At 43.6% G+C, this 22038-nt stretch overlaps 1 protein-coding gene across 1 annotated transcript in view; it reads left to right on the forward strand.

Moving 5' to 3' along the window:
* Positions 1–9138: 9138 nt before the first annotated feature.
* Positions 9139–22038, forward strand: part of LOC138647760 (extracellular serine/threonine protein kinase FAM20C-like) — a 138771-nt gene continuing 125871 nt past the window's right edge. Inside the window, exon 1 of the mRNA XM_069737013.1 lies at positions 9139–9575. Coding sequence (XP_069593114.1) covers positions 9139–9575 — 437 coding nt within the window. The remainder of the gene's footprint in view (positions 9576–22038) is intronic.

Here is a 22038-nt window from a genome sequence, read left to right on the forward strand (position 1 = left end):
CGGAAGGTGAGAATAAGGTTTTTTTTTATTATTATTATTATTTTTAACATTAGATCGTTTTACTATTGATGCTACATATGCAGCATCAATAGTAAAAAATTGGGGACACACAGGGTTAATAGCGGCGGTAACGGAGTGCGTTACCCACGGCATAACGCGGTCTGTTACCGCCGGCACTAGCCCTGTGTTAGCGGTGACCGGAGGGGAGTATGCAGGCGACAGGCACTGACTGCGGGGAGTAAAGAGCAGCCATTTTCTTCCGGACTGTGCCTGTCGCTGATTGGTCACGGCAGCCATGACAGGCAGCTGCCGAGACCAATCAGCGAATGAATAACCGTGACAGAAGGACAGACAGACAGACGGAAGTGACCCTTAGACAATTATATAGTAGATAACAAAGCTGTAATTCACCCACCCCAAATCCAGCAGCAACTCTCCGCTGCAGAGGTAGCACTACTTTGCCAGCACACATCACTGCTGCAGCCAATCACTAAGCTCTTTGGCTTGAGCCACCAAGCTGAGTGATTAGCTGCAGCGGTGATGCAAATAGTTAACGTAAATTCACAGTTGCAGCCAAAACACTGAAAACCACTAAGTGCTGACAATGATCCATGTGACTTGTCTGAATGCTGTTACCAGAAGCTCAAGTGGAGCGCCCCCAAGGGCAGTGGGGTACTCGGTACCGGGTCCTCCGGTTCTTCGGGGGATGTCACGGTGGCTGACCCGGTCCGTGGCCCTTGGGACGTCCGTGTAAAAGGGGAAAGGTCTTTAAAGGGATTGAGTTTATGCTCGTGACGCCACCTGTGGTATTCAGTCAGGGTGACGCTGCTTTAAGGGGCCCGCTGGGGTGATGTTATGGCAGCTAGAGGGTATACCTTCCCACAGGTGAAGTATGTCCCCAGGGCTTCCCAGTGTGTAGATGGTGGATGGTGAGAGGCGCAGTGAAGAACGAGGACACAAGGTTGCAGTCTCTTTACCTTTACTGAAGACTTCAGCAACCACAGTCCAGGGCACCAGATCACAGGGCAGGCAGAGTCCGGCCGGTTTGGAGGCAAATCCAGAGTCCCCTTATCCAGGTAGAAATCAGTAGCCTTCCTCTAGCGCTGTGTGTTGTAGTACCTTACTGCTAAGCCTCTCATAAGGTCCTCACAACTGTTGAAGATGTTCAGATGTTATGTCTCTCTCTGTGTCCCCCAGATGGATAGGACAAACCCGTATGACCGGTGGCTTGAGGCTTTTTACAGGGACTCTATCATGCCCCAGCCTCTAAGGGGTGCCACCTTGCCTCCTGGGTATAGGGCGGGCAGGTAACGTGAAATTAGCTGTCCTGCCGGTCTGTGGAGCAAGGCATAAAGGACTGTTGCTCCCTCGGTGTTCTGGCTACCGGGATCTTGCGCCTCAGAAGGAGGCAGCCTGTGCAGGGCAGAACTCATCTGATATCCACTCCTTTGCTATGACTTCTTCACCCTCTCTACAGTTCTCTTTTAGTGTCTCTTTCTGGAAGCTGCCACACTCAGGGCAGGCGCAGCTCCGTGTTCTTCTGGCTCGGCCTCTGACAGGATCCCACCCCTGTCACGGACCAACTACCTGAGTGAAGCTCAGCCAGCAACTAACTCACTTCCTATTCAGGCAACCAGTTTTACCTAAGTGTGAAGAGTGCCCTAATAGATAGGAGCATAGCTCCCCCTGGTGACCTGGAGTGCGAAATGTGTTGTATGTTTGTGATACCTGGATTCAGTTGTCTTTCATTGCCTCCAAACGTAACATCACTCCCCCCTAGAGGAGAATGACATTACTACAACGACCAGGACCCTGGGGCGCTGCACAAGCAAGATGGCTACCACCACAGTCATGTATGTATATATATATATATATATATATATATATTGTGACACAACAGTCTGGGATCGCCTTTGATGGGGTCAAAGGCCACGTGGTTTGTGCATTGAATCTGAGGCGTACAGCAGGTTTCTGAGCAAGCTGACTTCAGGTCAGATTTATTAACGTGAAAGCAACATAGAAAAACAAAACATAAAAATAAATCCTAGCCTGTCCGTCGCTAACTAAACCAACACGTTGCTATCTCAACAGCTGAGGGGGCTTCTCCCACCCAGCTAACATTACACAATTCTTGAACATAGCTCTCACTCACGTTTGTCTCACACAGACAGGCAATCTGTGTGCCCCAGGCAGACGCTGGAAACCCCCAGCTGGTCATCTTTTATTCCTGCACTTATTAACCCATTAGCACCCTGAAGATACTGAGTGGCCTAATTCACATAGGACAAACACCTGGGCGAGATATACCTGCCTCCAACTACCACACCAGCATGAGTCTTACATATCCCCCCCCCCCTTGCTCAGACCACTCCGGTCGAGCAAGAACACTCTTGAAACAGTGCACTCGGGATAGGGCATCGGCATTCCCCATCTGCACCCCAGGTCGGTGCTCTACCGTAAAAGAGTAAGCCTGCAGGGCAAGGAACCACCGGGTTACCCGACTATTACGGTCTTTGTAGAGGTGCATCCACTTGAGAGGGGCATGGTCTGTGACCAGCCTAAACTTCCTACCAGCCAGGTAATACTTGAGGGAGTCGAGAGCCCATTTAATGGCTAGGCACTCTTTTTCAACCACCGCATACCTCTGCTCATGTACATTCAGTTTCCGACTGAGGTAGAGGACCGGGTGTTCGACTCCGTCCCTCACCTGGTAAAGTACAGCTCCGACACCAGTATCAGAGGCATCAGTTTGTACCACAAACTCGCTGCTGAAATCAGGAGTCACTAGTACGGGCTAAGAGCACAAAGCCCGTTTCAGGCTGTGGAAGGCCTCTTCAGCAGCTGAGGTCCATTTTACCATGACGGAACCCTTCCCCTTGGTAAGATCCGTCAAGGGAGTAGCCATGGCTGCAAAATTGGGTATGAACCGGCGATAATAGCCGGCAATCCCCAGGAAAGCCTGTACTTGTTTTTTGTTCACTGGTTGTGGCCAGCCCTGAATTGCCTGTATTTTGTCGATCTGGGGTTTAACCACTCCTCGGCCAATCACGTAGCCCAAGTATCGGGCTTCTTCAAGCCCGATGTGGCATTTCTTGGGGCTTGCCGTTAAACCTGCATCTCGCAGGTCATCAATCACCGCTTGTACCTTCTGGAGATGAGTTTCCCAGTCCATGCTGTAAATTACGATGTCATCCAGGTAGGCAGAAGCGTACTGTCTGTGAGGCCTCAAGACTCGATCCATCAATCTCTGGAACGTTGCGGGAGCTCCGTGAAGTCCAAACGGCATATAGACATACTGGAACAGACCTTCCGGTGTAGCAAATGCCGTCTTCTCTCTGGCTGCCTCGGCCAGAGGAATCTGCCAGTACCCCTTTGTTAAATCCAGGGTCGTAATGTATCGGGCTTTACCAAGCCGGTCGATCAACTCATCGACCCGGGGCATAGGGTACGCATCAAATTTAGAAACTGCATTCAGTTTCCTAAAGTCATTACAAAACCGGATGGAGCCATCCGGTTTAGGTATCATCACAATTGGACTGGACCAGGCGCTGTGCGACTCCTCAATGACTCCTAAGTCCAACATTGCCATCACTTCCCGGGAGACGGCTTCACGGCGGGCTTCCGGAATCCGGTAGGGCTTCACATGAACAGTGACGCCAGGCTCTGTGACAATCTCATGTTTCACCAACTTAGACCGGCCAGGTTTTTCGGAGAAAAACTGTCGGTTCTGTAACAAAAATTGCTTAACCTCAGATTTTTGTCGTTCTGAGAGGGTCTCGGCAACCTGCACCTCCAGTACGGTAGGTGAACAAACCGGACGGGGCAGATCCGCCGTTAGGGCAGAGCGGTCTTTCCAGGATTTTATCAGATTCACATGATAAATCTGTTCCGGTTTTCTCTTACCCGGCTGGTACACTTTATAGTTCACTTCACCAACTCTTTCTCGGACCTCAAATGGGCCCTGCCATTTCGCCAGGAATTTACTATCCACCGTAGGGATTAGGACCAACACCCTATCGCCGGGTGCAAATGTACGGACCTTAGCGCCTCTATCATAACTTTGCCTCTGGGCTTCCTGGGCCTGTAACATATGGTCCCTAACAATGGGCATGACAGCGGCAATACGATCCTGCATTTGTGTTACATGGTCGATCACCGTTTTAAAGGGAGTGACTTGACCTTCCCAGGTTTCTTTTGCGACGTCCAGCAGTCCCCGGGGACGACGGGCGTACAACAGTTCGAAAGGCGAAAACCCTGTGGAAGACTGGGGAACTTCCCTAATGGCAAACAGCAAATAGGGTAACAAGTAATCCCAGTTCTTCCCATCTTTGTCTATCGCCTTCCGGAGCATCTGTTTTAAGGTTTTGTTGAAGCGCTCAACCAGGCCATCTGTTTGAGGGTGATAGACAGACGTACGCAACGGGTCTATTTGTAAGAGCCTGCAGAGCTCCTTCATTACCCTCGACATAAAGGGAGTCCCCTGGTCGGTGAGTATCTGTTTTGGAATTCCCACCCGACTAAACACTTGTACCAATTCCTTGGCGATCGTCTTGGTAGCTGTGTTACGCAAAGGGACGGCTTCCGGGTAACGAGTGGCATAGTCCACGATGACGAGGATATGTTGGTGCCCACGTGCGGATCAGGGAAGGGGCCCAACCAAATCCATCCCAATTCTCTCAAAAGGGACCCCAATGATAGGAAGGGGTACCAAAGGGCTACGGAACCGAGATTTAGGGGCCGCGATTTGGCACTCTGGACAGGACTCACAATAGTTACGCACATCATAATGTATTCCAGGCCACACAAAACAATGCAATATCCTTTCTGTGGTTTTCTGTACCCCCAGATGTCCCCCCATTATATGTCCGTGGGCCAAATCCAGTACCTTCCGCCGATAAGGTTTGGGTACCACTAACCGTTGCACTGTGTCTTCCCCTTTTTTTTCTACCTGGTAGAGCAAATCATTTTCAAGAACCATATACGGGTACGCTAGCCTAGTGTCAGGTTCTACGGGTACCCCATCTATCATTTTTACATTTTTCCTAGCCGGAGTCAGGGTAGGATCTTTCATTTGCTCGCTGTGGAAGTCATCCACCTGGACTCCCAAATCTGGCAGGCAGGGTGCCGGATGGCTGTCTGCCTCCGCCTCTCGCTGAGGTTCCTCAGTTTCCTCCGTTTCCCCCGCCATGACGGAGAAGGGGTACTGAAGGTTAGATTCACTAACCTCCCCAGCAACATCTTCCTGTGGGGTCTCCTCTAGGGACTCGGGACCTCCAGATGGCATGGGAGAAGATTCACGGGTACAGCTACCGTGAAGGAGCAACTGATTCTCCCACAACTGCCAGAAATAGGGAAAATCCCTGCCCAGGATTACATCCTGTAACAATGCGGGTACAAGTCCCACTTTGTGCTGCACTGACCCATAGGGAGTAGAAATCCATATGACCGCTGTTAAGTACGAGCAGGTGTCACCATGCACACACGTCACAGAAAACTTGTCAGCCGGACCAGATGGAAGTGCCACCAGACTAGCTTTCACCAGAGTCACCACACTTCCAGAGTCTAGTAATGCCACAACATTTTTCCCATCAACAGATAATTCACACAGGTGTTTCGCTGTATCATTTTGACCCGCATTCACACTCACTAGCTGTGTAACCAAAGACATGCGTTTTTTAGAGTCTATAACGTCGCACTGCATGGGTTCAGCGGAAACAGGACAGTTCGCAGAAACATGACCCTTCTCATGGCAGCGGAAACACCTAACAGGTCCCCTACTGAGACCACCGTCCAATACTCTTGACCTCGGAGTGCGAGCAGTCCCGGACTCCTCCCCCACAGTTTTAAGCGATTTTCCTTCACCCGTGGTCCCTGGAACAGTCTTACCGGTTCCACGAGGAGGAGGCACAGACCGGGGGTTGGCGGTGTCGTCGGGAAGTCCTTCTGCCACGGAATAACGCTCGACCAACTCCACAAGTTGATCCGCTGTCGTGGGATTTCCTTGGCTTACCCACCTTTTCAGCGCTGGGGGTAGTACTCTCAGGTACTTGTCCAGGACAACCCACTGGATTATTTCGGGTATTGTCAGTACCTCGGGTTGCAGCCATTTCTTTGTCAAGTAGATCAGGTCGAACATCTGAGACCGCGCCGGTTTATCTTGCTGGTATGTCCACTGATGTACCCTCTGTGACCGGACAGCCGTCGTCACACCTAGCCGGGCCAGGATCTCAGCTTTCAGTTTCTCAAAGTCCTGAGCGACCTCCGGGTCCAAATCATGGTAAGCTTTTTGGGCCTCGCCGGAGAGAAACGGGGCAATCAAATCGGCCCATCGTGCCTTCGGCCACTTCTCTCTCAATGCCGTCCGCTCAAACGTTGTCAGGTATGCCTCGACGTCATCTTCTGCAGTCAGCTTTTGCCAGTATCGACTCACATGGATCCTTCTGGACTCTGCTTCCGGGTCAGCGTCAGGCATGCTCACCAGGCGCTGCGCCACCTGTTGGAGAAGTTGGCGGTCTGCAACCGTCATGTCCACTAACTCCTTCAGCTGTGCGGCCATCAAGCGATTAGCTTCGTGCTGTGCGGCAGTGGCCTGCTGCTGTACGGCAGTGGACTGTACTAAGGCTTTCACCACGTCTTCCATGCTGTCGCCTGTGCCACGGTATGCCCGCGTTCTCCACCACAATGTGACACAACAGTCTGGGATCGCCTTTGCTGGGGTCAAAGGCCACGTGGTTTGTGCATTGAATCTGAGGCGTACAGCAGGTTTCTGAGCAAGCTGACTTCAGGTCAGATTTATTAACGTGAAAGCAACATAGAAAAACAAAACATAAAAATAAATCCTAGCCTGTCCGGCGCTAACTAAACCAACACGTTGCTATCTCAACAGCTGAGGGGGCTTCTCCCACCCAGCTAACATTACACAATTCTTGAACATAGCTCTCACTCACGTTTGTCTCACACAGACAGGCAATCTGTGTGCCCCAGGCAGACACCGGAAACCTCCAGCTGGTCATCTTTTATTCCTGCACTTATTAACCCATTAGCACCCTGAAGATACTGAGTGGCCTAATTCACATAGGACAAACACCTGGGCGAGATATACCTGCCTCCAACTACCACACCAGCATGAGTCTTACAATATATAATTAGAAATTAATATAGATCATGAACTTTAACTAATATTTTAATATTTAACCTTTCAATTAACCAATTCCTATTTGTATTTTATTTTTTGGAGGAGACGGGGCTAATGTGAATGATGATACTCTGTTTGCAGCACTTTGGACTATGTTGATATTCTATAAACGACTGAAAATGAATAGGATAAATTATATGCAATGTCTTACAAGCCTAAACTAAAGATGTACACCAATAACTTGTCCATGCTCTATTTTATATCCAGCAAGTCAACTGATCTTTTACTGATACTTTCTCTTTATATTAAATTAGTATATATAATAGTGTAGCAGCGCTGGTGGTGCAGCATAAACAGCAGCAAGTTACCCCCTTACCACATAGGGGGAAGAAAAAGGGAAATAATATATATGAATGATAAAACAATCAATCAAACTTGCGCTAGGAAATGCATGCAAATGAGACCCAAAAAATATATATATATGTTAATAATTTACCTGATAGGAAGGGAATAGCACTAATCGATGTAAAATTGGCAGTAAAGTTGCTTTGCATATAGTAGTAGATGCACTATTCCAGGTCTAAGGATAAAGACAAGTAGATAAATGTATTAAATGTATTCAGGGATATATATCCTCTGAAGCGGCTATCCGAAGTCCTAATACAAGTCTAGCAGTGAAGTGAATCCATCCTCATAGAAGCACATACAAACTAAACTGGGAAAAAAAGAGAAAGAGTCGTACCTGCCGTAGGGTGCACACGTGGTAAAAAGTGCAAGATGCCAGTACGAGCTGAAAGAAGTCTACGTGGCTTCGCTAACCTTGCGAAGATAAGGATAGCTGGCGGTGGTTCATGGCGTGCTGTCCCGGCCGGTGACAGCCGCCTCTAACCAAAGAACGTGTGTACAGAGCGTGCCGCGCTCGGCAACGCTGAAGATGGCAGGACCTGCGTGAAGTTCGGGTCACGTGTCCGATATGTCACGTGGTGCCCCTGTCGAAGAATAACCTTGGCTCCCACAGCGCTCCGTACCGCCGACAGGGGCACCACGTGACATATCGGACACGTGACCCGAACTTCACGCAGGTCCTGCCATCTTCAGCGTTGCCGAGCGCGGCGCGCTCTGTACACACGTTCTTTGGTTAGAGGCGGCTGTCACCGGCCGGGACAGCACGCCGTGAACCACCGCCAGCTATCCTTATCTTCGCAAGGTTAGCGAAGCCACGTAGACTTCTTTCAGCTCGTACTGGCATCTTGCACTTTTTACCACGTGTGCACCCTACGGCAGGTACGACTCTTTCTCTTTTTTTCCCAGTTTAGTTTGTATGTGCTTCTATGAGGATGGATTCACTTCACTGCTAGACTTGTATTAGGACTTCGGATAGCCGCTTCAGAGGATATATATCCCTGAATACATTTAATACATTTACCTACTTGTCTTTATCCTTAGACCTGGAATAGTGCATCTACTACTATATGCAAAGCAACTTTACTGCTAATTTTACATCGATTAGTGCTATTCCCTTCCTATCAGGTAAATTATTAACGTATATATATATTTTTTGGGTCTCTTTATATTAAATGTTGCAGATAAATAATATTGTTTGAAATGTTATTTTGTCAATTTAGACAGTGGACACGCGAGAGTTAGTCTAGTTGTCTAACCGTCCATTTGTTAGTAGGTGCTTTCAGCAAGTTAGTTTCCAGAGGGTATTGCCAAACTTCTTGCAAGTAAAATATTGGCTGGAGCTCCATTTACTGATTAAACCTTGCTATCTCGGAGTCTGATCTCTATTGACAAAGCGCTCAAATAACTCGCCAACTAAATGTTGTCCTCTTTCTGACCCCATCAGGAGTCATCGCTGGTTGCAGTCTCTGAATCAGATATTATGACCGGATAAAACTGATCTAAATGGCTTTTACTGTGTGAAATCTATATTATTAATTTTCTACCCAAAGCTCTAAAGATTTAATATCAAGGTTTTCATTTCCCTCATTGAAATCAAAATGTTTTGGCGTCTTAGATTTTCAGCTCAAAGGAGGTTCAAGTTTGTGGTCCTGTCACTTCTCTTCCTTACTTTTTTAATGCATTTTGCTGTGGATATTTTTTCTTTGTCTACCACAGTTTCATGCTCTTGTCCATCTCAAAACCACCCCAAAGCCAAGATACACCTGGCGAGGAAATCTCCTCTTGTAAGAGCGTTGCAAGATTTTAGTGGCAGTAATGGGTCCTCGGTGGATGGAAGTCAGACCATGAAGGTTTCAGAAGCAAGACCGAAAATTGTGAACGATTCATGGAAAACATATCAAGGGTCAAAACTAGCTTCTCTCTTCCAACATCCTCTCTATAATTCCCTGATGCCTGTAATCAAGGAAGAAGACAAGCTTTTCAGAGTTAATGCTGAGGAGCGATTTACCCTGAAAGGCAGTGAGAGTGATGAATGGTGAGTAACATTTATCAAGTAAATGAATTATTTTATGTAGAAAGACCATTGTAAAATGTCCTATTAGGGAATTCTAAGCTATGGTAAGAGGACAACTACATAGAGTGTCTCAGTGTATAGGTCCACATATTGATTGCAAAGAGTCTGTTGATTTCGGTGTGATCATTGTTGCCAGGTTTTCCCCATATACAGCCAATTGTTAGGGGCTAAAGGGAGTCCACCACCCACAAAATGCATTTTAAATGGGCTATACAGTGTTGTATGGGACTGAGCCCCTATAAAAACCATACTAGCACTGTACCTTTTCCTGGTACAGTGTCTGAGAAAATTAAATTTTAATTCATATGCAAATTAGGAGTCTTCAATGCACCACTGGGGGGCCAAGAATTTGGTGCAGTTATGCCACATCATTTACATATTTGGGCCCTTTGCCCACTCATTTTCCAGAGTGAGCATGTTGCCAGCGTGTGTGAGACCACACATGTATGAGGTGGTTGAGCGCATTCCCCACCCCGTCTCTGACGCCGCTCGCTGCACTTTTGGGTGTATTAGTGCATCAAGCGGTGTCTGAAGAAAGGAGACAGGGAGGAAAATGTGCACAGCCACACACGCCAGCCGCATTCACACAGTGCTCATTCTGGGAAGCGAGTACTGTCAATCAGAAGCAGGGGAAGAACCTCAATATGCAAATGAGGAGTCGTAACAGTGCACCAAATTCTTGGCCACACCAAAGGTGCACCAAAGCCTCCTAATTTGCATAGGAATTAAAAGTTATTTTCTCAGGCCCAGTAACAGGTACAGTGCTAATATTGTTATTATAGAGGCTAAATCTGCTACAACACTATAGCCCGTTTAAAATGCATTTTGGGAGTGACGGACATCCTTTAACCCTCCATCTGGCACATATTTGGCAGTCCCCAGTTCAGGCACAGGTTAGAAACTATAATATTTAATTATCTCATTTTCTGGGCTCTAAAAATAAACAGTGACCTTCATAGGGATGTATTAAAAGAGTACACATAATCAGATGCAAAAAAATACATTTAATAACCATAAACACAAAATAAGAAAACCCTATTTATTTTTACGAAATATCCACAAACCTTGCATTATTCATTCATAAATAAAAATAAATACCGGTAATTGTTATGAAAAAAAACCCAGAAAGTACAAACCTTCAAAAGTGAGGTGGAATGAGCCTGAGAGGCCATGGAGGTCACACCTGCGCTCCACAAGGATGGCGGTAAAACTGAATGGGGGGTTTCAAGCAGCACCTAAACATAGGAAGGTACTGGGAGGGATGGGATCCCCTGCCGCCTTGGAGAGGATGGGGAAACAAAGATGTGTGAGCATCCTGTGATCAGTTTATCATGAAGGAGTCCTTCTAAAAAGAGCTGAACCTTTAAAACTCCTTACTTACACTGAGCATACTATACCAGCACATCAAATTTCATCTGCCTGTGTATGGAACGGGCTCAGGAGTTGAGTCCACATCATATTCGGTAGATTGCGGGCTTTGTTGCACAACCAGTATCCAGCGATCAGAGACAAGCTCCAGTCACTGCTGTTAACCCAATAAACGCCCCTTCAATCTATGACAGCGGCACCTAAGACATTCTGGCAAGGGGGCATATGATAACAAGTGCCCATAAACCACAAAACCTCACACAATTGCTAGGTGCTGATGGGTTGTTGAAATCCCGTATGGCTGTTTTGTCATTCCTCATGTGATGCCCAGCAACAGGCCAGGCTTCATAGGAGACCATGATTTTAGCTACAGTGCCTTGCGAAAGTATTCAGCTCCCTGGAACGTTTCAACCTTTACCCACATATCTTGCTTCAAACAAAAAGATACCAAATGTAAATTTTTGGTGAAGAATCAACAAAAAGTGGAACACAATTGTGAAGTTGAACGAAATGTATTGGTTATTTTAAATTTTTGTGGAAATTCAAAAACTGAAAAGTGGGGTGTGCAATATTATTTGGCCCCTTTAACTTAATACTTTGTTGTGCCACCTTTTGCTGCGATGACAGCTGCAAGTCGCTTGGGGTTATGTCTCTATCAGTTTTGTACATCGAGAGACTGAAATTCTTGCCCATTCTTCCTTGGCAAACAGCTCGAGCTCAGTGAGGTTTGATGGAGATCGTTTGTGAACAGCAGTTTTCAGCTCTTTCCACAGATTCTCGATTGGATTGAGGTCTGGACTTTGACTTTGCCATTCTAACACCTGGATACGTTTATTTGTGAACCATTCCATTGTAGATTTTGCTTTATGTTTGGGATCATTGTTTTGTTGGAAGACAAATCTCTGTCCCAGTCTCAGGTCTTTTGCAGACTCCAACAGGTTTTCTTCAAGAGTGGTCCTGTATTTGGCTCCATCCATCTTCCCATCAATTTTAACCATCTTCCCTGTCCCTGCTGAAGAAAAGCAGGCCCAAACCATGACAGTGGGGATGGCGTGTTCAGGGTGATAAGCTGTGTTGCCTTTACGCCAAACATATAGTTTGGCATTGTTGCCAAAAAGTTAGATTTTGGATTCGTCTGACCAGAGAACCTTGTTCCACATGTTTGGTGTGTCTCCCAGGTGGCTTGTTGCAAACTTTAAGCAACACTTTTTATGGATATCTTTGAGAAATGGCTTTCTTCTCGCCACTCTTCCATAAAGGCCAGATTCATGCAGTGTACGACTGATTGTTGTCCTATGGACAGACTGTCCCACTTCAGCTGTAGATCTCTGCAGTTCCTCCAGAGTGATCATGGGCCTCTTGGCTGCATCTCTGATCCGTCTTCTCCTTGTTTGAGATGAAAGTTTAGAGGGACGGCCGGGTCTTGGTAGATTTGCATTTCAATATGATCGCTTGCACAGTGCTCCTTGGGATGTTTAAAGTTTTGGAAATCATTTTGTATCCAAATCCGGCTTTACACTTCTCCACAATAGTATCATGGACCTGCCTGTTGTGTTCCTTGGTCTTCATGATGGTCTCTGTGCTTCAAACAGAACCCTGAGACTATCACAGAGCAGGTGCATTTATACGGAAACTTGGTTACACACAGGTGGATTATATTTATCATCATTAGGCATTTAGGAAAACATTGGATCATTCAGAGATCCCCAATGAACTTCTGGATTGAGTTTGCTGCAATGAATGTAAAGGGGCCAAATAATATTGCACGCCTCACTTTTCAGTTTTTGAATTTCCCCAAAAATTTAAAATGAGCAATAAATTTCGTTCAACTTCACAATTGTGTTCCACTTGTTGCTGATTCTTCACCAAAAATTGACATTTGGTATCTTTATGTTTGAAGCATGATACAGTATGTGGGAAAAAGGTTGAAAAGTTCAAGGGAGCTGAATACTTTCGCAAGGCACTGGATATACTGCATACAGTGGTATTGCAGTATATAGAACAAGCAATTAGGCTCTTGTAGGCTCAAGTCCCCAAATGGGACTAAAAAATAAACTAAATAAAAAATATAAAAATTCAAAACACCCCCACCCTTTCACCATTTAAATATAAAAAATATAATCAGAAACACATTTGGTAAGGTAGTGTTCTTAAAAGTCCTATCTATCAAAATCTAAAATGAATCCTCAAAGGGAAAAATAATTAAACAACAAAATTGTATTTTATTAGTTGCCACAACTCCAGTGAGAATGCAATAAGAAGCAACCAAAATGGTACAAAAACAAAAGTCGTCGTTCTCCTCAGAGGACAAGCACCCCTACATCTGCATCAATGGAAACATTAGGGATCTCAGAAAATAAAAAAAGCTATGAAAATGAAAACTGCACAGTAATAAAGTTTAATATTTTTCCATTAGATTGGCCATCGATGTTTGATTGGTGGGAATAGAAACGCTGAAACCCATCAGAAAAATTAAGGGGCACAACGGCTGCATATTATAAGAATAGGCCATCATTTGTAAGTTGCAGAAAACTCATGAAAAACAAATCTGGATAGGATATAATGTAATAGATGTGTCCAACATTTTATATTCTCCTAGCGCCTAACAGTCCGATATTTGAGAACCATTAAACAACGCTGCCGCCATCTTCATTACATACGCACAACATTGGATGAATTCTGTGTATACAATTATCTCTCATTATTAAAAAATGTTTTTGAAACATTACTTGGGAATAGCAAACTGAGTTTTCCTCACCCACTTCTGCTAGATTACTGCTTTCCTTGTTCTGCCCCCATTTTGGTTGATAGACTGCAGCATTGACATTACAACTACGTATCATGACTGCTGCAGCCAATTACTGGGTCCAGCAGTGTTGATAACATAGTGTGTACTATCTTATTAACACACTGGGCTGCTGAGCCAAGTGATTGGCTGCAGTGGTCGCGTGCTGTAGTGGTGATATCACTGATTCAGCCTTTTTGTCAGTGGTGCAGAGTAGCGGTATTGAGCAGTGGATGGGTGAATTAAGCTCAGTGTGATACATTTAAACAAATATATATATAAAAAAATATTTACAGTTAAACCCCTTTTAATTCTACATCCCCACACTTATTATTTGGCGCGTTTTTGATGTTGTACCTGTTTTGATTATTTGGCGCGTTTTTGATGTTTCTGCACCTATTGGCTAAATTACATTTTTAAGTGCAGTTTTTTTACATGCATTTTTATCAATTTTTTTTATGCTGCAGTTTTTCCCTTTTTTTGGTATGTCATGTTTTAAGTAAGCTGCCTTGTTTTGGATACAGACTGTAACGCAGCTTTAATAAAACTTTATCTATAATCATGTGGGGATTACAGGTGTGTTTAGTGCATTTCCGTTGCACAAGGATTTTTTTCATCTCATTCAAGTCATTGGGAAAAATCGTCAAATAAAACATACATTGGCCTTATGAAAAACTGACACTTTTGCGGATTTCAAAATCGTACTGCAAGTCAATTTACGCTGTGTAAAAAAAGCACAGTGAGCAAGAGATTCCTGATAATCCCACGCATTTTACTGAAAATGTAAGGCTGTGTGCACACGTTGCAGATTTTTTGCAGTTTTTCGCGTTTTTTCGCTATAAAAATGCGAAAAAAACGCATACATTATGCATCCCATCATTTAGAATGCATTCCGTAATTTTTGTGCACATGATGCGTTTTTTTCCGCAAAAAAAAGCATCGCGGTAAAAAAAACGCAGCATGTTCATTAATTTTGCGAATTTTTTGCAGATTTCCCACTATATTATTGCATTGGGAACCTCCGGACAAATCCGCAAAAAAACGCACCAAAAACACTGTAAAAACGCGGTAAAAACGCGAGAAAAAGGCATGCGGATTTCTTGCAGAAAATGTTCAGTTTTGCACAGCAAATTTAATCCTGAATGTGTGCGCATAGCCTTAGACGTTTCATTATTATTGCACAGCAAAAATTTATAGTGTAAAAAATTCACTAAAAACTTATTGTGGGAACTTAACCTGCTGGTTCTTCACAGGGGGTGTGGGGTGATTTTTTCTTAGGCCAACTTGTTACAAAATTGGCTAAACATGTCCAGAATTTTTCAGTTGCTACTTTGTACCCTGTGTGGACTGATCAATAGATACTTATATTAGTCATATTTCATTTGGTATGTTGGATCTACGTATCTGAGTTATTGATTCCTGCTTAGAAATACCACTGTAATTAGTCATTAATTTAATACTTTATTCACTAATTTAATACTTTATTCAAATACGGTTATGTCAATTATTAAGAGACCCACCAGCATGCAAAATTGGTGCAATCTAGGTGTGTGTACATAGCCTCTAATTTTCTGTATATAAGATCCACCATTTTATGACAGTGCATTAAATAAATCATTTTTGCCATGGTTTTAAACCCTTTGGATGCATCTTTGGCTAATTGCACATTGTGTTTGCATGCGTTATCAAGTGTGTACGCTCAGCCTAGTCATCCAGCCACTACAGGGACCCAGTGAAAAATGCTGCATATATATATATATATATATATATATTAATAATAATAATAATAATTTTTATTTATATAGCGCCAACATATTCCGCAGCGCTTTACAAATTATAGAGGGGACTTGTACAGACAATAGACATTACAGCATAACAGAAATATAGTTCAATACAGATACCAGGAGGAGTGAGGGCCCTGCTCGCAAGCTTACAAACTATGAGGAATAGGGGAGACACGAGAGGTGGATGGTAACAATTGCTTTAGTTATTCGGACCAGCCATAGTGTAAGGCTCAGGTGTTCATGTGAAGCTGCATGAACCAGTTACCTGCCTAAGTATGTAGCAGTACAGACACAGAGGGCTAATACTGCATAAAGTGTATGAGAACATGATGCAAGGTACCTTTTTTTTTTTTTTTTTTATAAATAGGCCACACAGGGATCGTTAGGTTAATGCATTGAGGCGGTAGGCCAGTCTGAACAAATGAGTTTTTAGGGCACGCTTAAAACTGTGGGGATTGGGGATTAATCGTATTAACCTAGGTAGTGAATTCCAAAGAATCGGCGCAGCACGTGTAAAGTCTTGGAGACGGGAGTGGGAGGTTCTGATTATTATATTATATTATAATATATATATATATATATATATATAATTATATATTTTTTATATATATATATATATATATATATATATATATATATATATATATATATATATATATATGTTTTCTCCCACTTTGTACAGGAAGCAAGAGTCTGCAATGTGTTACTACTCAGTAAAAAAAAGTGAAATGGTATGGAGATGCATACTTGCCAGAATGAGGCAAAAAACACAATTATTGTAGCCAAGTGCCTAGCTTGCACCTAGCCTAAAAACAACTGCAAAATGTAACTATACAAGATATATTATATATATATATATATATATATATATATATATATATATATATATATACATACACAGTCATGGCTAGAAGTATTGACACCCCTGCAATTCTGTCAGTTAATACTCAGTTTCTTCCTGAAAATGATTGCAATCACAAATTCTTTGGTATTATTATCTTCATTTAATTTGTCTTAAATGAAAAAAACACAAAAAGAATTGTCCTAAAGCCAAATTGGATATAATTCCACACCAAACATAAAAAAGTGGGTGGACAAAAGTATTCACACTGTTCAAAAAATCATGTGATGCTTCCCTAATTTGTGTAATTAACAGCACCTGTAACTTACCTGTGGCACCTAACAGGTGTTGGCAAGAAGTAAATCACACTTGCAGCCAGTTGACACAGATTAAAGTTGACTCAACCTCTGTCCTGTGTCCCTGTGTGTACCACATTGAGCATGGAGGAAAGAAAGAAGACCAAAGAACTGTCTGAGGACTTGAGAAACCAAATTGTAAGGAAGCATGAGCAGTCTCAAGGCTACAAGTCCATCTGCAAAGACCTGAATGTTCCTGTGTCTACCGTGCGCAGTGTCATCAAGAAGTTTAAAGCCCATGGCACTGTGGCTAATCTCCCTAGGTGTCGATGGAAAAGAAAAATTGACAAGAGATTTCAACGCAAGATTGTGCGGATGTTGGATAAAGAACCTCGACTAACTTCCAAACAAGTTTAAGCTGCCCTGCAGTCCGAGGGTACAACAGTGTCAACCCATACTATCCGTCGGCATCTGAATTAAAAGGGACTGTATGGTAGGAGACCCAGGAAGACCCCTTTTCTTACCCCGAGACATAAAAAAGCCAGGCTGGAGTTTGCCAAAACTTACCTGAAAAAGCCTAAAACGTTTTGGAAGAATGTTCTCTGGTCAGATGAGACAAAAGTAGAGCTTTTTGGGCAAAGGCATCAACATAGAATTTACAGGAGAAAAAAAGAGGCATTCAAAGAAAAGAACACGGTCCCTACAGTCAAACATGGCGGAGGTTCCCTGATGTTTTGGGGTTGCTTTGCTGCCTCTGGCACTGGACTGCTTGACCGTGTGCATGGCATTATGAAGTCTGAAGAAGTGTGAGAAAGCTGGGTCTCCCTCAGAGGTCATGGGTCTTCCAGCAGGACAATGACCCAAAACACACTTCAAAAAGCACTAGAAAATGGTTTGAGAGAAAGCACTGGAGACTTCTAAGGTGGCCAGCAATGAGTTCAGACCTGAATCCCATAGAACACCTGTGGAGAGATCTAAAAATGGTAGTTTGGAGAAGGCACCCTTCAAATATCAGGGACCTGGAGCAGTTTGCCAAAGAAGAATGGTCTAAAATTCCAGCAGAGCATTGTAAGAAACTCATTGATGGTTACCGGAAGCGGTTGGTCGCAGTTATTTTGGCTAAAGGTTGTGCAACCAAGTATTAGGCTGAGGGTGCCAATACTTTTGTCTAGCCCATTTTTGGAGTTTTGTGTGAAAAGATCAATGTTTTGGTTTTTGCTTCATTCTCTTTTGTGCTTTTTTCATTTAAGACAACTTAAATGAAGATAATACCAAAGAATTTGTGATTGCAATCATTTTCAGGAAGAAACTGAGTGTTATCTGACAGAATTGCAGGGGTATTAATACTTTTGGCCATGAATATATATATATATATACAGTGGGGCAAAAAAGTATTTAGTCAGTCAGCAATAGTGCAAGTTCCACCACTTAAAAAGATGAGAGGCGTCTGTAATTTACATCATAGGTAGACCTCAACTATGGGAGACAAACTGAGAAAAAAAAATCCAGAAAATCACATTGTCTGTTTTTTTAACAATTTATTTGCATATTATGGTGGAAAATAAGTATTTGGTCAGAAACAATCAAGATTTCTGGCTCTCACAGACCTGTAACTTCTTCTTTAAGAGTCTCCTCTTTCCTCCACTCATTACCTGTAGTAATGGCACCTGTTTAAACTTGTTATCAGTATAAAAAGACACCTGTGCACACCCTCAAACAGTCTGACTCCAAACTCCACTATGGTGAAGACCAAAGAGCTGTCAAAGGACACCAGAAACAAAATTGTAGCCCTGCACCAGGCTGGGAAGACTGAATCTGCAATAGCCAACCAGCTTGGAGTGAAGAAATCAACAGTGGGAGCAATAATTAGAAAATGGAAGACATACAAGACCACTGATAATCTCCCTCGATCTGGGGCTCCACGCAAAATCCCACCCCGTGGGGTCAGAATGATCACAAGAACGGTGAGCAAAAATCCCAGAACCACGCGGGGGGACCTAATGAATGAACTGCAGAGAGCTGGGACCAATGTAACAAGACCTACCATAAGTAACACACTACGCCACCATGGACTCAGATCCTGCAGTGCCAGATGTGTCCCACTGCTTAAGCCAGTACATGTCCGGGCCCGTCTGAAGTTTGCTAGAGAGCATTTGGATGACCCAGAGGAGTTTTGGGAGAATGTCCTATGGTCTGATGAAACCAAACTGGAACTGTTTGGTAGAAACACAACTTGTCGTGTTTGGAGGAAAAAGAATACTGAGTTGCATCCATCAAACACCATACCTACTGTAAAGCATGGTGGTGGAAACATCATGCTTTGGGGCTGTTTCTCTGCAAAGGGGCCAGGATGACTGATCCGTGTACATGAAAGAATGGGGCCATGTATCGTGAGATTTTGAGTGGAAACCTCCTTCCATCAGCAAGGGCATTGAAGATGAAACGTGGCTGGATCTTTCAACATGACAATGATCCAAAGCACACCGCCAGGGCAACGAAGGAGTGGCTTCGTAAGAAGCATTTCAAGGTCCTGGAGTGGCCTAGCCAGTCTCCAGATCTCAACCCTATAGAAAACCTTTGGAGGGAGTTGAAAGTCCGTGTTGCCAAGCGAAAAGCCAAAAACATCACTGCTCTAGAGGAGATCTGCATGGAGGAATGGGCCAACATACCAACAACAGTGTGTGGCAACCTTGTGAAGACTTACAGAAAACGTTTGACCTCTGTCATTGCCAACAAAGGATATATTACAAAGTATTGAGATGAAATTTTGTTTCTGACCAAATACTTATTTTCCACCATAATATGCAAAAAAATTGTTAAAAAAACAGACAATGTGATTTTCTGGATTTTTTTTTCTCAGTTTGTCTCCCATAGTTGAGGTCTACCTATGATGTAAATTACAGACGCCTCTCATCTTTTTAAGTGGTGGAACTTGCACTATTGCTGACTGACTAAATATATATATATACAGTGGGGCAAAAAAGTATTTAGTCAGTCAGCAATAGTGCAAGTCCCTCAACTATGGGAGACAAACTGAGAAAAAAAAATCCAGAAAATCACATTGTCTGTTTTTTTAACATTTTATTTGCATATTATGGTGGAAAATAAGTATTTGGACAGAAACAAAATTTCATCTCAATACTTTGTAATATATCCTTTGTTGGCAATGACAGAGGTCAAACGTTTTCTGTAAGTCTTCACAAGGTTGCCACACACTGTTGTTGGTATGTTGGCCCATTCCTCCATGCAGATCTCCTCTAGAGCAGTGATGTTTTTGGCTTTTTGCTTGGCAACACGGACTTTCAACTCCCTCCAAAGGTTTTCTATAGGGTTGAGATCTGGAGACTGGCTAGGCCACTCCAGGACCTTAAAATGCTTCTTACGAAGCCACTCCTTCGTTGCCCTGGCGGTGTGCTTTGGATCATTGTCATGTTGAAAGACCCAGCCACGTTTCATCTTCAATGCTCTTGCTGATGGAAGGAGGTTTGCACTCAAAATCTCACGATACATGGCCCCATTCATTCTTTCATGTACCCGGATCAGTCGTCCTGGCCCCTTTGCAGAGAAACAGCCCCAAAGCATGATGTTTCCACCACCATGCTTTACAGTAGGTATGGTGTTTGATGGATGCAACTCAGTATTCTTTTTCCTCCAAACACGACAAGTTGTGTTTCTACCAAACAGTTCCAGTTTGGTTTCATCAGACCATAGGACATTCTCCCAAAACTCCTCTGGATCATCCAAATGCTCTCTAGCAAACTTCAGATGGGCCCGGACATGTACTGGCTTAAACAGTGGGACACGTCTGGCACTGCAGGATCTGAGTCCATGGTGGCGTAGTGTGTTACTTATGGTAGGCCTTGTTACATTGGTCCCAGCTCTCTGCAGTTCATTCACTAGGTCCCCCCGCGTGGTTCTGGGATTTTTGCTCACCGTTCTTGTGATCATTCTGACCCCACGGGGTGGGATTTTGCGTGGAGCCCCAGATCGAGGGAGATTATCAGTGGTCTTGTATGTCTTCCATTTTCTAATTATTGCTCCCACTGTTGATTTCTTCACTCCAAGCTGGTTGGCTATTGCAGATCCAGTCTTCCCAGCCTGGTGCAGGGCTACAATTTTGTTTCTGGTGTCCTTTGACAGCTCTTTGGTCTTCACCATAGTGGAGTTTGGAGTCAGACTGTTTGAGGGTGTGCACAGGTGTCTTTTTATACTGATAACAAGTTTAAACAGGTGCCATTACTACAGGTAATGAGTGGAGGAAAGAGGAGACTCTTAAAGAAGAAGTTACAGGTCTGTGAGAGCCAGAAATCTTGATTGTTTGTTTCTGACCAAATACTTATTTTCCACCATAATATGCAAAAAAAATGATAAAAAAACAGACAATGTGATTTTCTGGATTTTTTTCCCTCAGTTTGTCTCCCATAGTTGAGGTCTACCTATGATGTAAATTACAGACGCCTCTCATCTTTTTAAGTGGTGGAACTTGCACTATTGCTGACTGACTAAATACTTTTTTACCCCACTGTATATATATACTCTGAGATAAATGGAGCACTAATAGAATTTTCTATAACAATTCTATGTGAATACTTTTAAGACAAAGATATTCTCAAAGTGATACCTTTTTTTAGCTAGCCAGAAGGTATCACTCCAAGAATACTTTAGTCATTTTGGGGCATAAAGTTATTACATTGATTTTTCTGGCTAACACAGGACCACAATATAATTTGTTATTGTACATCTCTGTAAAAATTTTGCAATGTTTGTATTCACGCTTTGGTGTTCAGTAGCTGTTGATCTGTCCCAGTGCATTTTTTGGACTGAGATGTGTCTTCTAGAGCAGGGGTGTCAAACTGCATTCCTCAAGGGCCGCAAACCATGCGTGTTTTCAAGATTTCCTTAGCATTGCACAAGGTGCTGCAATCATTATGTGTGTAGATGATAATTTAATCACCTGTGCAGTACAAGGAAATCCTGAAAACATGACCTGTTTGCAGCCCTCGAGGAATGCAGTTTGACACCCCTGTTCTAGAGACAGCATTCTCTGGATATAGAGTGGGTACGGAAAGTATTCAGACCACTTTACATTTTTCACTCTTTGTTTCACTGCAGCCATTTGTTAAATTGAAAAAGTTCATTTTTTTCACATTAATGTACACTCTGCACCCCATCTTGGCTGAAAAAAAACAGAAATGTAGAAATGTTTGCAAATTTATTAAAAAAAGAAAAACTGAAATATCACATGGTCATAACTAGTATTCCGACCCTTTGCTCAGACACTCATATTAATGTAAGTCACATGCTGTCCATTTCCTTGGGATCCTCCTTGAGATGGTTCTACCCAACTGGA

Source organism: Ranitomeya imitator, chromosome 8, assembly GCF_032444005.1.
Source record: "Ranitomeya imitator isolate aRanImi1 chromosome 8, aRanImi1.pri, whole genome shotgun sequence".
Classification (NCBI taxonomy): domain Eukaryota; kingdom Metazoa; phylum Chordata; class Amphibia; order Anura; family Dendrobatidae; genus Ranitomeya; species Ranitomeya imitator.